General features: G+C 41.8%; 1 protein-coding gene across 15 annotated transcripts in view; it reads left to right on the top strand.

Annotated features, from left to right (window-relative positions):
- Positions 1-18,999, top strand: part of MICAL3 (microtubule associated monooxygenase, calponin and LIM domain containing 3) — a 144,643-nt gene that overhangs the window by 100,378 nt on the left and 25,266 nt on the right. For 11 of the 15 annotated variants that reach the window (XM_042889562.1, XM_042889563.1, XM_042889574.1 and 8 more), the window contains 9 exons: positions 871-1,112; positions 2,211-2,300; positions 5,307-5,444; positions 7,418-7,480; positions 10,435-10,539; positions 11,145-11,267; positions 11,653-11,744; positions 13,217-15,071; positions 15,956-16,050. In XM_042889562.1, coding sequence (XP_042745496.1) covers positions 871-1,112; positions 2,211-2,300; positions 5,307-5,444; positions 7,418-7,480; positions 10,435-10,539; positions 11,145-11,267; positions 11,653-11,744; positions 13,217-15,071; positions 15,956-16,050 — 2,803 coding nt within the window. The remainder of the gene's footprint in view (positions 1-870; positions 1,113-2,210; positions 2,301-5,306; positions 5,445-7,417; positions 7,481-10,434; positions 10,540-11,144; positions 11,268-11,652; positions 11,745-13,216; positions 15,072-15,955; positions 16,051-18,999) is intronic. The other 4 variants (XM_042889568.1, XM_042889577.1, XM_042889571.1 and 1 more) reach the window with 3 other exon arrangements.

Below are 18,999 nucleotides of genomic sequence, written 5' to 3'. Positions count from 1 at the left end.
AGGCCTCAGAGTACCTGAAGGAGACCTACAGGAGAGCTGAGAAGGACGTGTAGTGACAGAAGGAGGGGAAATGATTCCAGACTGGATGAGGGTAGATTTAGACTAGATGTTAGGAAGAAATCCTTTACAGTGACAGTGGTTAGACACTGAAACTGGTTGCCCAGTGAGGTTGTTGATGCCTCCTTCCTGGAAGCGTTCAAGGCCAGGCTGGATGGGGCTTTGAGCAACCTGCTCTAGAGGGTCCCTGCCTATAGCAGGAGGGTTGGAACTAGGTGATGGTAACAGTGCCTTCCAACCCAAACCATGCTTTAATTCTGTGTAGAAAAGTGAGGAATTTTGCATTTTTTTCTCCATCTTTCCTTAGCTCTTACATTCTGTATCCTTTGGCACCTGATAGTTGTGTTGTGAGTTCTTTCTTCTCATAAGGTCTTCTATAGTTGTCCGCAGCAAGTGCCAAAAACATCTTAGCTATCCAGAACGCTAGCAGAAGCTGCCATTATCAAAGGATGTGACCTTCCACGTTATGATACTGCCAAGCACTCTTGAATCAGTTTATCCAAAGCAATGTGGTATTAGGAAGGTCACTTCTCTCCACTGTATGATCACGCACTGTAATAATTAATACTGCAAAAATATTTGGGCATGGTTTCATGAGCACTTTTATGCCACATTGTGACCGTACTACAGGCCACGCATAGTGCTGTCACTGAAAATACATATGAAATATTGAAAGCAGAAAATTAGTATTGTGGTTTCCACTGTGTGTACATCAGACTTGTATGTACTGAAATGACTTGTCAGTGGTCCAGGGCTGATCTAGGAAACATTTACTAGTGGTTTCTTTATCTTTTTTTTTTTAAACTTTTACAGCAGTTCAGAGTCTGAGATGGAGGAGGAAGATGAAGATGAGGATGATGAACTGCTGCTGCCTCAGCAACCCCCTTCAGACTTGGGAGGTGTGCCATGGAAAGAGGCTGTGCGCATCCATGCCCTATTGAAGGGGAAGAGCGAAGAAGAGATTGAAGCGGAGGAAAATCATGAGTATGATGACAGAGAAGAAGACGAGGAGGAGGAGGAGGATGATGAGGAATATGAAGAGGAGTCTAGCGAAGGTTAGACGCATTGATTTGTCCCTTTTTTCTGCTAGACAGCAGGGAAGGCTGGGCTGCGTACTTCTTGTTCTGCAGAATGAGCCTTGGAAAACTTTCTTTCTCTTTTCACTGTCTTATTACTTTGGTTTTTGAGGGTGTTACTGTCGAGGGAAGCTTTGAATTGTCCATTTTGGATGCAGAAAGAACTTTCCCCACGGAGCACTTGCAGCACTAGTACCAGCGCAGTATGCTGTCCATACTCCATGCCGACATGTGCAACTCACAGCTTTGTGACAATGTATTGTTTTACTGTTATTTATTATTTTTATTGGGAATTGGATTTGAATGGGCTCTTTGTTCCTTGATGGCAAGAACTGGAAGCACTGTGGAGGCAATGTTTTCAGTGCTGTGGGGTGCTTCACTCAGGGGTAGTGCCCTAGCTGACAGCAGGACATCCCAGAAGAATCTGCTTTTAGTCCTCCTTTGTTTAAGGACAACCTTGAGAAGTTCAGGGAGTTCAGAGGATTCTTGTTTTTTCTCTGAGGGATTTCTGTGGAAAATCTTAGGGAAAGACTCCTTCCCCTCTGTGTTTGTCTCAGTCATCAAAATGCAGAGTTTGTGCTAAGAACAGGCATTTTCAGTGTTTCATCATCATTCCCGTTTTCTTGCTGATCTTGTCTTTGTCTTTATACTTGCATTTCCTTTCTGTGAAGACTGGTAGACTCCAAAGAGCTTCTTCACAAAGGACTTTGGCTAACTACTGCAACACTGGTCCTGTTATTTTAGGTCTTAGTGGCTTAGTTCTGCTCATCAGGTCAGCAGGCTGCTTGCCTGGATTTTAAATGTAGGAGCTGTGAAAGTCAGGACTGCTTTTTTAATGTGGTAACATGCATGTTTAGTCTGCTAAATCTTGGTGTGCTCAGGCAGATGGGTTTTTTTTTGAGCAGTTTTCCTGCTACATACAGTAGAAATAAGGGGTCTCGGTGGATTTCCAGTCAGTCTTTCTTTCTGATGCTGTCCTTTCTCTCTCTTTCCTTCTTTCTCTCTCTCTCCATTGCTTGTGTATGTACACACGTGTGTCTGATGTGATATATGGATGTGTGGTTCCCTCTGCTGTAGAGGGAGAGTATTGCCCTTGGGAGAAAGAGCTGCAGCAAGGCCTCTGGCTTCAACGTCTCTCAAATGAAGAGGACACGGGTACATTTAAAGGTACCCATACGCTATTTCCACTTCCCCTAAGTATGGGGGGAACGTTTTAAAGAGCAGGTCCCACACGAGAAGGTTCTGTGTTTTACATAATTACTTCACCAGCTTTCTAAATATCGATTTGATAGCAGTTGTTACCAGACATTGCCCTGATTTTAGGAAAAAAAAATAAAGTTGCCCAGCACTTGAGGGTATCCAGAAAACCTGGACAATTTGCAACTGTAATGTGCATGAACAATGACCCCCACCTAGTTAGGAGCTTCAGGTTTGGTTCATACACACATAGATGTGCTGCACACTTGTGCAATTTGTCAGACATGTGGGGCACATCCAAAGTACTGCGATTGTGGGAGCAAACTTGCATTTTTTGTTATTGTCCTTTGTGAATGTGTGTCTGTGGGGAGAGACTACTGGGGAGCTAAGCAAATGGAGCAGATCCCTCGGATATTTTGATCATAAAATGTGCATAAGATGAATCTGACATTCCTATCTAACTAGTTGTGCTGTTTTCCATAATGCATTTTGTTGCAGTTTATTTCTGATGGTTGTTTTTCGTTTTTTTGAAGCACTTGGTCCTAATAGCTTATTAATCCCTTAGTCCCTCAATGTGGTTCATTAGAGCCAGAATTCATAAGAGGAGAACCCAAGTGCCTTACTGCAGGTAAGAGGGCATACCCTGTCATCTAACTGCCTATTTTGCAGCCTATGGTTGTAACAGCTGTAGCTTAGCTTCTGACCTTGTTTTTTTTCCAAATTAACTTTTGTGGTGTTAAGAACGAGAAGTATTAGTAAGATGGCTGAAGAGCATAAATGAAGCTGTTGTAGCTGCTACTGTTCTCTAGATGTGGATTCCGAGGAGTTGATTAGTGAGTGGCTTCTTGTTCCATTTGAAGTTAAACATCCAGACTGCTCACTTCTTAGAAAGTGCCTGGAGGGGAAAGCTACCTTTCCATATGTAAGTGGAATTAGCACCCAGCTTCCAGTTCCTGTAGAACTTTGCAGGCAGTCTTGAGAGAGGGCTGCACCAAGTGTCTCTTGAAATTCTCAAGCATTTAGATCTCAAGGAAATATCAGGTTTGCCTGTCAGGCAAGCAGCACTCCTACACAGTTGGCTGTGCTGTTTAAACTGCTATTTATTTACTGGAAAAGGTGAAAAGGACCTATGTTTTAAGTGGGACAGGCCTCTGTTTGGATACTTGTGGGGTAACCGAAGGTATGTTACGCTAGTCTAAATCCCAGAGAAATCCATTTTCAAACATCGAGATCACGTGGGACCTGCTCTTTCCTAGCCTTGCTGAGTGACTATATACTTCTCAGCCATTGCTGGCAAACCTAAACCATTTAACACAAAATTTTGTTTGGTGATGCAAATGCTAACTCTACTCACCTTGGGGCCTGCATGTGAGTGCTTTGGACTGCAGTGAGAAAAGCCCAGACCTTTGTTCCTGCAAGATGTCCTGTAGTTTGTGCTGATTGATAAGAAAGCTCTCTGATGAGGTAACAGAGACCTAAAACTGCTGAATCCTTGGCTAAATCGTGAATTCTGCTCTGCATTTGAGTTTGTGCATCTGACCCCTTTTCCTCTTTAATAACCAACAGGTAATTCTGTCCTTCCTGCAGTTCCTTCTGCCTGTTTCTTCTGCAATTCTGGTGCCAAATGTCACACACAGTCATTTCTGAAACAGAAGTCTCAAACACTTTGTCATTTCTGGGAAAAACATGGCCGGGAAAGAGGACCTTTGTTAAAACAAGACAGCAGGAAATGATGAGTGCAACTTCTAAATGCTGCTGATGTTTCTTGTTTCCTTCAAACACTAGTCCACAACATAAAAACCTAATTGTTTTTGAGGCTCTTAACTGCTGAAACAGTGTTGGCCCTATGTAGGAGTAATCGGCTGTTTTAAAAATTGACTTACTGCTCATGAAGTAAGTGGCATTTTACTTCTCAGAATGGATCATTTGCTTCTGAAGAGCACTACAGAAGACACAGAACACCTTGTTCCCTATAGAATAAGTTGGGTTTTTTTAATGGGTAAATAAAGCCTGAGCTGTAGTCCCGTAACTGACAGCAACAGAGGTAGGGTCTGTCAATATGATGTGCAGCAGGTTAGATGTTTCCAACACGGGTGTTTTGCAGCAGTTAAGCAGTTTGCTTATCAGTTGCTTCAGTAGTGTGCCTATTGTTCTCTCTGACTATCCATATCCGAGGGTTGTATAGGCAGATAACTGGGGAGTAATGCAAACTATTTTAAACAAATTCATTTCTGTAACAGGAAGTCCCTTCTGAGGAAGTGGAGACACTGTTAAGCCATAATGAAAATACTGATATTCTTCGGAAAAAGAATTGCACCTTTTGAACAAGCCTTACAGTGCAAAATAGCAGGATTGCGCCATGTACTATTTTAAGCATGCACGCACATCCACATGCGTGAGAAACTCTGAGATCCCTCATGTAATTTAATTCACAAGGAGATACTGTTCAGCATAAATAGGAGTACTTAACCTAATAGTAGGGCATGAAAGACCTTTTGTTTTGGTGCCTCAAGCTACAAAGCAGACTGTCCCTTCAAAGCAAGATGTCTTTGTCAACAGTCATGAAGAATAGGCTGAAGGAGCTGGAAATTTCTGCTACATTGGTATTTACATACCACGTATCTGTTGGACACCCAGGGAATGTCTTTCATTTCAGTGAAACTGCCTGCAATAGACATAATCTGCAATGACAGTTGGTTTTTTTTTTTGATAGCATCTCTTTGCCTCTGGAATGGCATTACTGAGCTTTGGTGGGGAGTCTGAAGAGCTCTGTGTTAGTGTTTGCGTGCACACACAATGCTAAACTTTTTCTGTCTTGAAAACTGTCTTAGCCAGTAACACCTTCTTTTCTTTTTTCTTATTTCCTTTCCTATGATGTGTTACCTTTCCTTTCCACTGTTGTCCCATCTCTTCCACCCTGTCTTTCATTCCACCCTGCCCACATCCCGGTATGCCATCCCCTCCTCCATCTGCTAGCTGGAAACCTTAGGCTGCAGCAGATTGTAAATCCGGTTGATCCTCTGGAGATTCTGGCAGATGTGCACTGGACACACATCCGTGAAAAAGAGGAGGAGGAAAAAATGGTCCCAGCCTCAAAGTCCTCCACCTCCAGAGGTAATTTTCCCCTGCCCTGCACCATCAGTTCCTAGATCACAGCTGCAGCTGTTTAACCCTGTTGCTTCTGTGCTCTTCAAGACCAGTGGACAACAGGGACAGCTGTAATCCAAAGGAACTGCTTTCTGAAATTACACTTGGTTAAACATTTTGCTTTTCAAGTCAGTGTGTACTTAAAATGAGTGCTTTCTCAGCCTTATGTTGTTGTGACTTCTGACCTGTTTGTGTGCCTGCTCTGGCTCTGTAGCGTTCTTCCTCACTGTGTAGAGTACTGGCAATCAGGTCCTGGTAACTGACTTCAGGGGTAGCAGTGCTTTCTGTGGCAGCAAGGACTGTGTACCTGCCATACTGTGTACCTACCTATACTGTGTACCTGCTACAGCAAAGATCAAATGGAGTTGGCTTCTGTATTGAGCCTCTACAGCTGTTATTCAAACTGCGTAACTGCATTTTGTATCATTGGTGAATGGTGGAGTTCCAAAGGTTTGCATATCTCACCACAGGTTATGTTGACTCCCTGTGCTGAACACTGGACAGTATATCTGTTTTTTAAAGTGAGATGTGAGCTTTTTGAATTGCCAGTTGCTTAAAGGAAAACTTTGGAAGGGGAATATGCTAACGGTCTAGCAGTCTTACAAACACCTGGGGCTGAGTCCCTACAGCCCTTATTCTAGCCTGCATTACAGTGTATCTTAAGGTAAGTATGTTGTAGGTGCAGAAAGCTGAGCTTAGTTAAAGCTAATGATGCTGTTAGTGAGTGGCTGTCTTCTATCAAAGTCTCGTAATTACTGTGGCAGAATTGCAGGGGGAGTAAGTATGTTGTGAGAAGGGATGTCTTTCACAGGAAATATGAGATTAAGCTCATGACTGATCTGTTTTACAGAACCTAGGGCTTTACCTCATCTTGCTTGATCACATTCCATTCCAGATAATGATCTTTTCCTCATATTTCTAATTGGCTTTTCTTTTGCTGTTTTTTTTAAATCATGATCCAACTTGATACACAGTTCCAGTTCAGCTCAGCAATGCTTACAGTTGCAGTTTGCAGGTTGCATTGGGATTTTCTGGTGTGAAAACAGCTCCCTGCAAGTAAGAAGCACGCAGTGTTCTGCTTTCTGTAATATTCAGTACTAGAGCTTAAAGAACAACAAGTAAAAAAAGTCAACATATTTTCATAAGCTTACCGCAACTGAGGTTGCTTTAGCTTCTGCCTGAGGGCCTGTGACACTGTAGTTTTTGAATTCTTTCTGTTAGTTGACATTTTACAATTCCACTTTTCTACATTGTATACCTGCCAGCAAAATGGAGGGAGACCTGCATTGACCCTTCCAAGTTGACTGTGGACTTTCCAGCTTCTCTTGGGAAGCAGAACAATAATATTTTCTTCTCTTTCCTTCAAATTAGGCCAGACTAGGAAAACACTGATCAGTAGGTGAGCTCCTTCAGTTCCACTCTGATACAGTACAGGCAGTTTGTTTTTTGCAAGGGCTGTCGCAAAGCACTTGTGGGTAGCCTCCAAGCTTTCCATCTGAGTTCAGTAGACAACCTTGTCCCTGGCTGAGCAGAGCTTACCAGGGCGGCGGTGGCGGTGGGGTTTGTTCTGAAGGCTGGGGCAGCATGGCGGCACACGGAAGCCCCTACCACTGTGCTGTAGTGCCCCTTCTCATCTGCTGGCCTTCAGACCCAGGCAGCTCGGTTCCCTCAGCTGTGGGTTTCCTTCCTGTACAAAGTTGCAGTCGAAGCACACAGCAACAGCGACCTGCGCGTCAGTTTTTCTCACTGTGTATTTCCTCTAACATGGCAGATCCTAAAGGTTTGGCCCTTGGCATTTGACTGATATCTCAATTTTAACATCTCGTAGGTTTTGTTCTTGTATTTCTCAACGAAGACTGTCCCTTTGTCACTCTTCTGATTTAGACACTTATTGATGGTCTAATTTTGACTTCTTATAATTTGTTGTTTTTTAAATTCAGCGTCCGACCTTCCCTCCGTACGCCATGAGGCGGTACAGGCGTGGCTGGAGACGGTCCCTGGAGGTAGTTTGGTGATGTTAAATGTATTCCAATGCACAATAACCCTGCCCGTCTCTTCTCCATGCCTTCAGCAGCTGAGCTGGTACTTTAACCCTGGACTTACAGCCCTATCGCTACTGCATGACGGGAAGTGGAGGGAGGGAGGGGAGTGTGCATGCACACCTTGCTCAGACAGCCCGTTCTTGCATGAACTCAATGTTTGTTGTAACCATTCTGAAGGGAGGCCAAACAGAGAGGTTATCTTTGGTATAACAAAGGAGGAATCTAGCTGAGTGTTTTGATTCTCTCTGTAAACTGAAAAGTAGGCCAGGTGTTATTCTCCCGGCTCCTTGACTACAAGAACATGGGGCTTTCTTCCAGTCAAAAGATAAAGAGATGGGGTGCTGAAAGCAGTTGCAGTTATCTATAGCAACTGCAAACTAGCTATCTGATGAAGAAGACAGGAAAGAAGACGAAGGTTGAAGGTGGGATCTTTAAGAATAATGATGGCTGTTGGCTTTGGCTTGGGGATCCATGTATCTAGGAAAGCCTCAGTAAAGCTGAAGGATGGTAGGTAGAGCTCGCTTGCTTTTGTTGTGCAGTCATCTAAGCTCTGTGACAAAACTGATGATTCTGGGACTAGAGTTGAGAGAGTAGATTTCTGTAAGCAGTGCAAGTACCTAAATGAGTGGAACAGAAGTAGTTATGGGTATGTAATAATCTACAGCTAAGTTGCTTTGGCACATCAGAATAGCTAGCTCATCTATATAACTTTGCTTCTGTTGCTGCTTTGGCAGGAGAGCAGTGGTTTATGAGATAGCTGCACATTGTGCAGCCTGCTCCTGGCTGCTAGCTGGTACAAGCAAAGTGCTGATCCCAGTTTCCAGCTGCCATAGTTTGTAGCTTCTGAATTATTGTGTGACAGCTTTTGGCCTCTTGCTTCATATCCTAACTGCGTATACGTATATGCACAGTATATGTATAATATAACCGACCACCTGCAAGCTCTCCGTGTCCCTCAAAATGGGATCCCCCTTGCTCCAAGTCGTTCCTTGTCTGTGCATCCATAATCTTCGCTTGAGGTTTGTATACCAACCTATTTAAGAGCTGATTTTCTTTTCTCCCTCCAACACTCCCTGTGTGTATTGTATCCCCTCGTGGTGTCTGGATCTGAAGATACACGTGTACATAGTGGAATCAGATATTCCTAACATCAGGTTACATTTCTACGGGTTTTGATTAAGATTACTCACATTTGCTGTTATCATAAAACCATCCCACAACATTATTATTCCCCAAACAACATAGGCTAGTGCATACTTCAGCAACAATCAGACACAGTTTGTTTTGTTCAGTACATTTATATATGCTTCTCTGGGAAGTCCAGCCTTTGCTGCGTGACTCAGCTTCCTACACTTTAACTCTGTAAGATTCTGTATTTTATAAGCCTGTGATGTAAGGGAATAGGTCAGTGTTTTATCACATGTAAGCACAATTGCCTTTTCACAGCAGTTGACAGAAAATAAATTAACGCATATGTTTGTCTGTCATAATACTACAGAGGGGAAAAGCATAGAAAAAATACCTTGTGGAAAACATAGAATGGGAAAAACAAACCCTCCACTGAAGGCTGTATTTTGAGACCAGCGAAAAACTGAGAAAGAGGAGAGTCTGTAAGACCTCAGTTTTAGGGAGGGTTGGTTTATTTTCAGGATTGTCTTAATTAGCAATACTAACATATCTGTGGTCCCAAATGCTCCATCGTCAGTGGCAAATGGAAAGATCAGTGTCCACTATCTGACTTTGAAGAAAGATGACACAGTGTGATCCACACCCATAGGGCGAATATAGGGAAAATTCCTTGTCATCCAGACTTGGAGGAATGCATCCAGACTCCTGCTGGAAACAACCTCCAGCTCTACTGTGGGAAACTGCCAGGAGCCCTCCTAGAAAGGACAGTGTGACACAGTGTGCATGCAGGTCCAGAAGCTTGCAATGAGTAGTTTACTGTAAAAGAGTGACCAAGAATCATCATTGTAGGACTGGGTGCTACGTGTATAGTTAGCATTTTGCATGATGACACATGCTGACTGTGTTTGCATTTGCAATAGTTGGATATATAACAGTGCTAAATGACCTGCTGCTCAAATCTAAGAATGTAGTTCATTGACTCTACCTTGAAAAATCTGGAAGTGCTTCTTTATATTTAAATTATGTTTGAAATTATGGCATTCTTTGGAAATGCTTAATGAAAAAAACCCTAGTGAAACATTCATAGTGTTAGAGATGGGTCAATGTGTTGTGGGTTGTGGGTTTTTTTGTAGTTGTTGTTGGATCTTTTTTTGTGGGGCTGTTTTTTTGATTGTTTGTTTTTAAGTTTTTCTAATATCAGTTATTAATGAAAGGTAGACCTCACAGCTTGGTCTTCTCTCTTCCTGTGACTAAATACTGCTACAATTGCCAACATCAAATGCCAAAGAGAGCCACAGCTGCCCAGAGTTTGTTTCCACACATAATAAAGTTTAGTCCTAGTACTAGACTGCTCATCTCTGATTTACGTCCTCAAAAGCCTGTTTCAGTTTCTAGATGAATAGTTGTGGTACACTGTGAGATTTCAGTTTTCACCTAATACACGGGTGCTATGAAGTGATAGTGATTTACTGGAAAAAAAGTAAACTTAATTCTGGTTTGGTGGCCTCTCAGTCCCCTTCTTGTTGAATTTTTTCAGAAGGCCTTCTTCTCAGAAAAGTCCTGCAGCTGTCACTGCAAATGCCTTACAGATCCCAAGGGACAGGCACTCCTTTCTTTCTTGGAGTTTGGAAGTATAATTTCATATTATGTCCTTCCAGCTGACACACTTCAGAATTTCTTGTTCTGACAGTAATAAATAAATATGTTCACTATGATTTCAGTTCAGTGTATGCCCTTTTCACTGTATAGATGTTTTTCTTTTCTCTAAATTTTGGAATATATTCTAGCTTCGTGTGAAGATAATGGTGTGGAGGATGAGCTGGGCACAGAGCCTGCAGACACTGAAGGGCAGGCGGGTGAAGAGGGAGACACGGGTGCAGAGCTGGATGACGGTAGGGTATCTCTATGCATCTTGTGAGCCACTTATGTCAACAGAATTGTATTGATATAAAACAGTTTGTATGAGGGTACTTAAGCTTAATCATGTTTTCAGTAGGAGTTTCTTTCAAATAGCCTAGAGGGAGCCAGGCTTGAAGGACAAAAAGAAGCAGAAGCTTCTGTGCTATGGGTTGTAGAATAAATTTCTTGCATCCTTTTCCTGTCTGCTATTTAGAAGACTCAGTCTTGTGTTCATGTTCAGTATGAATAACAAAAATAGAAGTAGATTTGTGAAGTGGTCATAGTATTATACTAAAAATCTTCTCATTTAGAAGTTTTTAGAAAACTGAGAAGCTATAACATCAATTACCTCTTTAGTACTTTCTAGTAATGATCTATCATATCTACTTAAATGACTGTTTCAGCACTAAGAAAAGAACTAAAACATTTAGGTATTCATGTTATGAAAGTGATTGGAACCATGTGAACAAAAGAATTATGAAAGTTTTTGAAAATAATAAACAGATGTCCTGATGGACTTGCATCCAACAGTCGTCTTCTTTTATTCTTTTCTTTTCTTTTTACCCCTTCCTGCCCAACCTGTGTTATTGATGACCAGATGACATCCCATCTGATGCAGAAGCCGAGTTTCGCTTACGTCAAGGTAGCGCAGAAGAGCCAGGACTGAAAGTTTCTGAAGATGAAGAAGGAGCAGAAGATGCTTCTTGCCGCGTGACAGAAGGTAATAGCTTTCCCACCAGTGTTTGAATGGTTGTAATTGCCTTCTGGATAGTCTATACATTTATTTAAGATTTTAAATCTCTTGGATTTGAACCAACTCACTGCTCTCAGTGGCAAGGTATGCACCTGCATTGGTGTTTTGCAAAGTCCATTGATTACAGCTTTGGAAAGAGTGAGAGCCCATCTAATTGCTGCTGCTTGTGGAATTTTTTATATAAAATTTTTTACTGCTTTGTACATGGACAAAATTTTGGTGAGGTTCCAGATGTCTCACCTAGAATTTGTATGACGCCGTGGAATTTGTCACTACTTGCTGCATGTAACATTAGAAATTCAGGATACAGCAGTCTCATTTGTTTTCTTAAACATATTTTTGCTTTCTATAGATCCATGCAAGCCGTCTGCTCCTAACCAGTCAACTAATGACATTGTTCTTCCTCTGTCTCCAGCTGATAGTCTCAAAGCAGAACAAGCAGAGGTAAGAAGGGGAATTGGTCGAGTTTTCTGCTTAGAACCTACAGTTCAATAGAACTTTTTGTTGATCAAACTATTGAGAACTGACAGCCATGCTCTTTTCTTCTTTTTGGTCTCTATAATTGGTATTCTTGAAATTTCATTTTATGTAGGCTTTAAAAATAATGTACTGTCTTTCCTACTTCTAGAGTGTAGAGGCTCTGTCATAGTCACCCAAGTTCCCATCACAAAATGCAAAAAGAATTAAAGAGGATATTTTCATTTCAATGCACAGTTAACAAGAAGTATATTGCATATAATGCATAATGGAAGTCATCAGTGAGCTATTTCTTGTTTGTCCTGGTTTGGGTATCCTTTCTGTACCAAAACCAGATTCTGTATTAATCTTATTTGTATTACTTATTCCATAGTAACCAAGTGTTTAGTTTTTCCTGGGTAGCAACATAGTTCAGCTGAAGGAAGCTGAGTTATTTAACATTGTACTGTTAGCCCTGAAATCGGCATGCAAGCTTACTGTTGTTTCCAGCTAATAGGATGCAGGAGCAGAAAGTCCATGACCCTTAAAATGTTTATTTCAAACATTTATCTCCAGTGTTTGTGAAGAATTGCTTAATGATTTGACTTTCCTAGAGAGTTTTGTTATAAACCATTTTACTTGCACAATGGACAGATGATGGGATAAGGCTAGTTTGCTGACAGCAATTGTTGACAATATTGTCTATTAAAATGGAGGGTGATTATTTTTTCAGACTAATCCAATGATTCTGTTAGACAGAGTTATACTTTGCATTGGGATAATGCCCAAATGCAGTACTTAAAGACCTGAGTGCTTAATATGTCATAGAAACACACAGAGCAGTTTATTCTCTCGTGGTCTTGTGACAGTTGAACTAAACTTCCTGCTTTTAGAAGAAAGCTAGCGCAAAAGATACCATGGAAAGATAAGAACTCAGTAAGAGAAGTCCCTTGCTGAAAGGTTAGATATAAAACCAAGAATTGTACTACTGAGTAATATGGCAGTTTGCCTAATTTGCTCTTAAAGCACCCCTTGCTTTAAAAAAAAGTTGCAGCTGCAGTAGATGCAAGCCAGCAGAAACTGCTGTGTTGATGAGAGCTTGAAAGACTTGAATGAAATCTGTCTGAAATGAGGGACTCCTCATATATGCAGAGTTGGATATTGAAAGGAAGAGTGGGAAAAGATAGAAATAGATTTCTGGGCTTTAGCATTCTTTTTGTTCCAAAAGTTAAATTTGCCTTATTGTTGTGTACAAAGAATAATTTTATACAATTGGACGTCTGCACCTGAGAAGGAATCCTAAACAACATTCAAGGCCTGGGAGCGAGACGCAATTTGTGCTTGCTTTTTTTCTCCAAGTTTTAATACTTGGGTGGTTTAGCAGTAAAAATGTAGCAGCATTCTAATGTAACCAGTGACTACTAATATTTTATTACATTATATTATATTTTATTTATTAGGATGTAAAAGATCCCCTGGCTGCAATAAAATCTCCAGAAGCACGCTTTTTCCCTGAGCTTTTCCTTCTTGAGGAAGGACCGAAGGATGAAATTCCCAAAGACAGAAAAGCTAAAAGCCCTTCTGTGCCACTTTCTCCTGTGTTATCTCAGCCGGTTGCATCACCAGAAACTACTGCACCTACATCTCCAGCAGAATCTCAGCCAGCAGCACCAAAATTGGCTTCATCTCCAACGTCTTCTCAAAAGCCTATCTGTTCACAGCCTTTGCCTTCTGCTGAGACATCCATTCCATCCCCAGTGGAGCCTCCAGTATGTTTCCAGCCTGGCCCAGCCTTAACTTCTACTCCTCTAGCTAAACTGGTCCTCAGGAACCAGGATAGCGAAGTGGAGAAACTGGGGAGCCCTACCACTGCAGAAGAAACTCTGAAACGTAGTAACCTTGTAGAAGAGTTCTGGATGAAGAGTGCTGAAATCCGGAGGAGCTTAGGACTCACCCCAGTAGACAGAAACAAACGTTCAGAATCAAACTTTCCTGTATCTGCCCTTGAGACAACTCCTCTGAAGACTTTTAATAGTGAGAGTGTCACAGGGGATGAAAGGATGCATCTTGTGAAGCCACAGCCTGCCCCAAGAAGGCAGGGACTGTCCAAGTTAGAAAATGAGCAAATTTCTCTGCTCACTCCAAAATCTCCATCAGAAAAAGAACTGAGGAGTTCCCATGAAGTTAAGAGAGATGTATCCAGCAGTTCAGGACTTGGTCTTCAGGAGAGCTCATCTAACATGAGAACTTTGGCTAGCCAGAGCTTCAACACTTCTGACTCTACTATGCTTACTCCTCCATCAAGTCCCCCACCACCACCTCCTCAAAATGAAGAACCAGCTACTTTGCGTAGAAAAAGGTATCAAGCACTTTGGCAGAATGAGGTTGAATCCAAGTCACCTCCAACACCAGCATCAACGCCTCCTGTTCCTCCACGCCATGAGCCAACCTCTGCTGTCAAAGAACCAATGCAGGCCAAAAAGGATGACGTGCGAAAGTCTTTTGCAGAGAGTGTGGATGAAATTCCATTTGCTGATGATGTGGAGGACACATATGATGACAGGACAGAGGACTCAAGCCTTCATGAGAAGTTCTTTACACCTCCTACCAGTAGGCCACGGCCAGAGAAACCACTTGTTTTGCCCTTGGTGAAGGAAAATGGTGGTCCACCCTCTATGGAGGGAGGGGTTAACCAGAAGAAGAGAGTGTTGCCTGAAATTTCTGCAGAGGCCAAGGAGCTTGCTGAAGAAAGGATGAGAGCCAGAGAGAAGTCTGTCAAGAGCCAGGCACTACGTGATGCCATGGCTAAACAGTTATGTAAGATGAAAGAGATGGAGATGGCTGCAGCTGCTGGATCCGCAAGGGCACGAAAGGCATCTTCTATGCCTTTGAAGACCAAAGAGTTGTTTCATGACTCTCCAAAGCACTTGGCATTGAAAATAGCAGAGGTGTCCACACTAAAGCATGATGCTGCTAGTGAGAAGTTCTCCACTCCTGCTGATGTGGCTGGACCTGAAGGATCTGTCACCTCTTCAGAGGGCTCCAGTGGGAAGAGTAAGAAAAGAACTTCTCTTTTCTCCCCTCGTAAGAACAAAAAGGAGAAGAAATCCAAAAATGACAGCAGGCTTTCCGACAAATCTAGTGGTGGGACAGAGGAAACAACGAAGTCCAGGTCATTATGGAAGTCTGTTTTTTCTGGGTATAAGAAAGACAAGAAGAAGAAAGCTGATGACAAATCCTGCCCAAGTACTCCCTCAAGTAGTGCTACTGTGGACTCTGGCAAGCACAAAGCATCTCCGTTGATTACAGCTGCAGGTACAGTAGATACGTGATACAGCTGCGTAATCCTTGAAAGTAAATCTGTCATCATGATACTGTGTTGATTGGCACTTCTCCTCATTGTTAGAGGTAAAGATCAGGATAAGCAGCAACTGGAATTGTGTGTCTGCATATTTACGGAATTAAAAGGATCCTTAAATAGAAGCTTCACTCTTAACATGTACAAGGCACATCCAGGTTCTGCCTTATGCTGATTTGAGACAGAAGCACTATTTACTGGAGTCAGGTGTTTGTGATGCTAGATCTTTGTTTTATATGTGATCCTCATCTTTTCCATGGATGTTCTGTTTCTTTCAACCTGGTTCTGTGGATACAGAAGACTGCAGAGATGCAGTCACTGATGTGTTCTCTGTGATCTGACAACTGTTTGCTCACCTAAGCGTGCAGATTCTGCAGCCTCATGTAAATCTCTCATATGCCATTAGGTACAGACAGGGATGTTTAATAGCAAGTTGTGATATGGTAAGTTAGCCATAAACATGATCAAAAGGAAACATATTACATTTCTTTGGCCTTGTTCTAAAAGCCAGAATAGTGCTTGCTGCTGTCACCAAGTGCTGTACGTTGCATTAGAGAATTGAAGCAGCAGAAAGGAAGAATCATGACCGTGACTTCTAGTACTGTTCACAGAAAGTGATACACACCCAGATTTAAGCTTCTAACTAGTGACTATCATTTTGTGGAACAGTGCTTCTGTGCTGACTATGTAATCTGAGGCAGCACAGCTAAGACTGGCATAAACAACTGTAATTTTGAAGTTGAAGCAACTTGCCAGCTGAGATCTGAAGTGCTTACAGAGGGAAATGCACTCTTGTAGCTACTGTTTTTCTAACTCCCCCTTCTTATTCCTATCTTCTCAGATTTGCAGCTCCGTCGACACCTGAGTTTCTCAGAGGACTCTGACCTCTCCAGTGATGATGTTCTGGAACGCTCCTCCCAGAAATCCAAGCGAGAGGTAGGCAGATCTTGTATCATACAGATCAGAGACTCAGACCCATGGCAGGAGCTTGGGTAATGCTTTTTGTCACTGTTACTGTTTCTTCTGTGGAACAGGCTTTCCTGGAAGCTGGCCAATGATTTGTTTCACTTACTTCACAATTACAAGCTACTTCTTACTGTTATAATATGAAGCGTCTGTTATCTCACTTAGGTTGTTTTACAGCTGAATATCACAGTGTGAATAGTGAATCTTGTCCCGGTAATGATCATGCCAATACTCTACAGAAAAGAACAGTTTAATGTCAGAAGAGCAAATTTCACTAACTCCTATGCAAAAAGGTTGTCCTCACCTGTTATAAGAGTCCGACTGCAGCACTTTGTTTCACCAGCCTTTTTGATAGATTGATGAGGTAGAATTCCAAGCAAACTGCAGGCAGCAGTATACTTTTTTATGCCTCAAGAGCACATTCAAGACAGATTGTCAACTGAAAGGTAAGCTGTAGTTTGCAGTCTGTGACTCGTGCAGATCTACATATTTTTCCTAGGCAAAGAGTGTTAGTACCTTCTTATTCTTGGAGAGATGAGCCATCAGTTGTCACTCCTACTTTGACCTTGTTTTGTTTGAGGACTTCTTGGTAGTTGCTGAGTATTTCTTTGCATCTGTTATAAAGAAAACAAATGTAAAGACAAAATACATAATGATTTTGAAATCCCAGTATATAGTGATTAGCCTTAGCATGGTATTTTCATTCCGGTGTAGTCTGGTGTGAACTGTGCTTCTTCTTGTTCCTGAGCAAACTTCCCCAAGCTAATGCAGTAGTACAATGGTGTAAGACATATCAACATCTAAAATAGTTTCACTTTAAGTGGTACTTTAATGAAGTTATTGAATAAAACAGACTAGATACCAGTGCACCTTTGTAAATCCCAGAAAGAAAAATACTTTTCATTTATTTGCAGTGTTTAAAAAAAGTGGTGAGAACCAAGTGCCAAAGTTAGATGCTTGTAAGTTACTTATTTCAGTTTTGGATGGCACTGTTCCACTGCTGGTGGAAAATGTAAGGATATGCTCTGCTTCTTTCATTGTTATTGGCTTCTAAGCTCTGCAGGACAGACTTTGTAAGGTATAAAGAATAAGTAGAGATTCCATTGGCCCTCCTGGTATTACAGAACAAAAAATGAATTCTTCCTGTCCTTTCTCAGTGGAGCCTGGTCTGTATATTAAATAACTCAGGAAGAGATTATCTCAGAGGGTAGTGTGCCAGACACAGTGGTCTGTACCTCCTGTCTCAAACCTTTGATCTAGTCCTGCATTTCTGTGTATATATAAGGCTGGTAGAAGGATTTGATGAAAAGTAAGAATTTCTTTGCATTTACTTACCTCTCTTTCAGTTTCTCGTCCTAGTTGATGTAGATCTCTTCTGAGAGGAAGATTATTTTCTTTTTATTTTATTCCTTTTTTTCTCTTCCCCTTTCATTCCTTCTTGCATGCCCTCAAGGTGTTTCATGAGAAATTCTGCATTTTCCAAGAGATGCAGAAGAATGAGGTACCTGTGGTTAGCAGAGGACAGAAATGCAATAAAGGGGTTCAGATAAGAGTTAGAGTTACTGTTCTACCTTGTGTGCTCCTTCGGGAGGAAGCAGGCCTTAAATAAGATTCATGCCTATTTTCAGACTTGAGTATGCATTGATGGCCCATGGTTGTTGGTTTTTATTTTTTTTTGTATGTGTGTCTTTTCTATGTTGAGCTACTTTCATTTAAAATGACATTAGCAGAAAAAGATATGGTCACTGAGCTTTGTGGGGATAGGTGACGGTGGCAGATGGCTGGAATCCTAATACTCAAAATATCTCACCAGTTTTGCCAAAGATATCTTGGTAACATCTCATTTTCTCCTGTTTGCTGTTGCTGAGCTTATAGTAAGAATTTCTTTGGCTCAGCATCTGCCTGTTTCCTAAAGGAATAGTTTTTGAGAATGGATTTGTTTAGAGGAAACAAATCAGAGAACTCCACTCACCTAATTTTATTGCATCCAGTCCAAGGATGTGAAACATAGATACAAACATGGAACGTGTTGCTGTCAAAAGAAATGTAACTGAACTTTGGGACTGGCGAAACTGGGTTTGTACTGATTTGGGGTGGGAATGTTATGTGTTTTAAATTACAAGCTACTTACTATGGGTAGAAGTTTACTTCCTATATGGCACATAACTTTTATGTGAACCCCTTCTCTAAACTGAAATTTTACTTCTGCTGCTTCTCCAGTAATTGTAGTGAGCTTGCTTCCTAGATGGCTTGCTCTGTGTAGCCTGTTCTCTGTGATCAGCAGCAAATTTCTTCCGTGTTGTTCAGTGTAATGTCTTTCAAGAGAAGCATCTTGTAAAGAATTCCTACTGTGAATACCCTGTGGGTTCCTTGTGTTGTATGGGTGTGTCCTTGTGCGTGTTTGTCACTGTTCCTCTACAGTTGTGGTGTTGTGATCAGACGTGTTTTACTCACAGGTAGTTTGCTTTTTACTGATGTTTGCTTATGTGCTTAAAGTTGTTCTATGGCTTTTCATTTGTGGTTTTTTTTACTTAATTAAATGTGAAAATGCAAAATGCTGACTGCCCAGAATGGCATAATGCCCTCTGTACTTCATGACACAAGACAAATTTCCCCTCTCTTAGACTCTAGGTGGTTTACTTGCCTTATTTTCAGGTACACTTTAACCTAGAATATTCTTGGGAGGGGAAAGGCTATGATTCTCCTCTCCTCTCCTCTCCTCTCCTCTCCTCTCCTCTCCTCTCCTCTCCTCTCCTCTCCTCTCCTCTCCTCTCCTCTCCTCTCCTCTCCTCTCCTCTCCTCTCCTCTCCTCTCCTCTCCTCTCCTCTCCTCTCCTCTCCTCTCCTCTCCTCTCCTCTCCTCTCCTCTCCTCTCCTCTCCTCTCCTCTCCTCTCCTCTCCTCTCCTCTCCTCTCCTCTC

The sequence above is a fragment of the Lagopus leucura genome, unplaced genomic scaffold (genome assembly GCF_019238085.1).
Source record: "Lagopus leucura isolate 7727_CA_CO unplaced genomic scaffold, USGS_WTPT01 Super-Scaffold_100159, whole genome shotgun sequence".
In the NCBI taxonomy this organism is placed as follows: Eukaryota; Metazoa; Chordata; class Aves; order Galliformes; family Phasianidae; genus Lagopus; species Lagopus leucura.
This window is presented reverse-complemented; position numbering and strand designations above follow the sequence as displayed.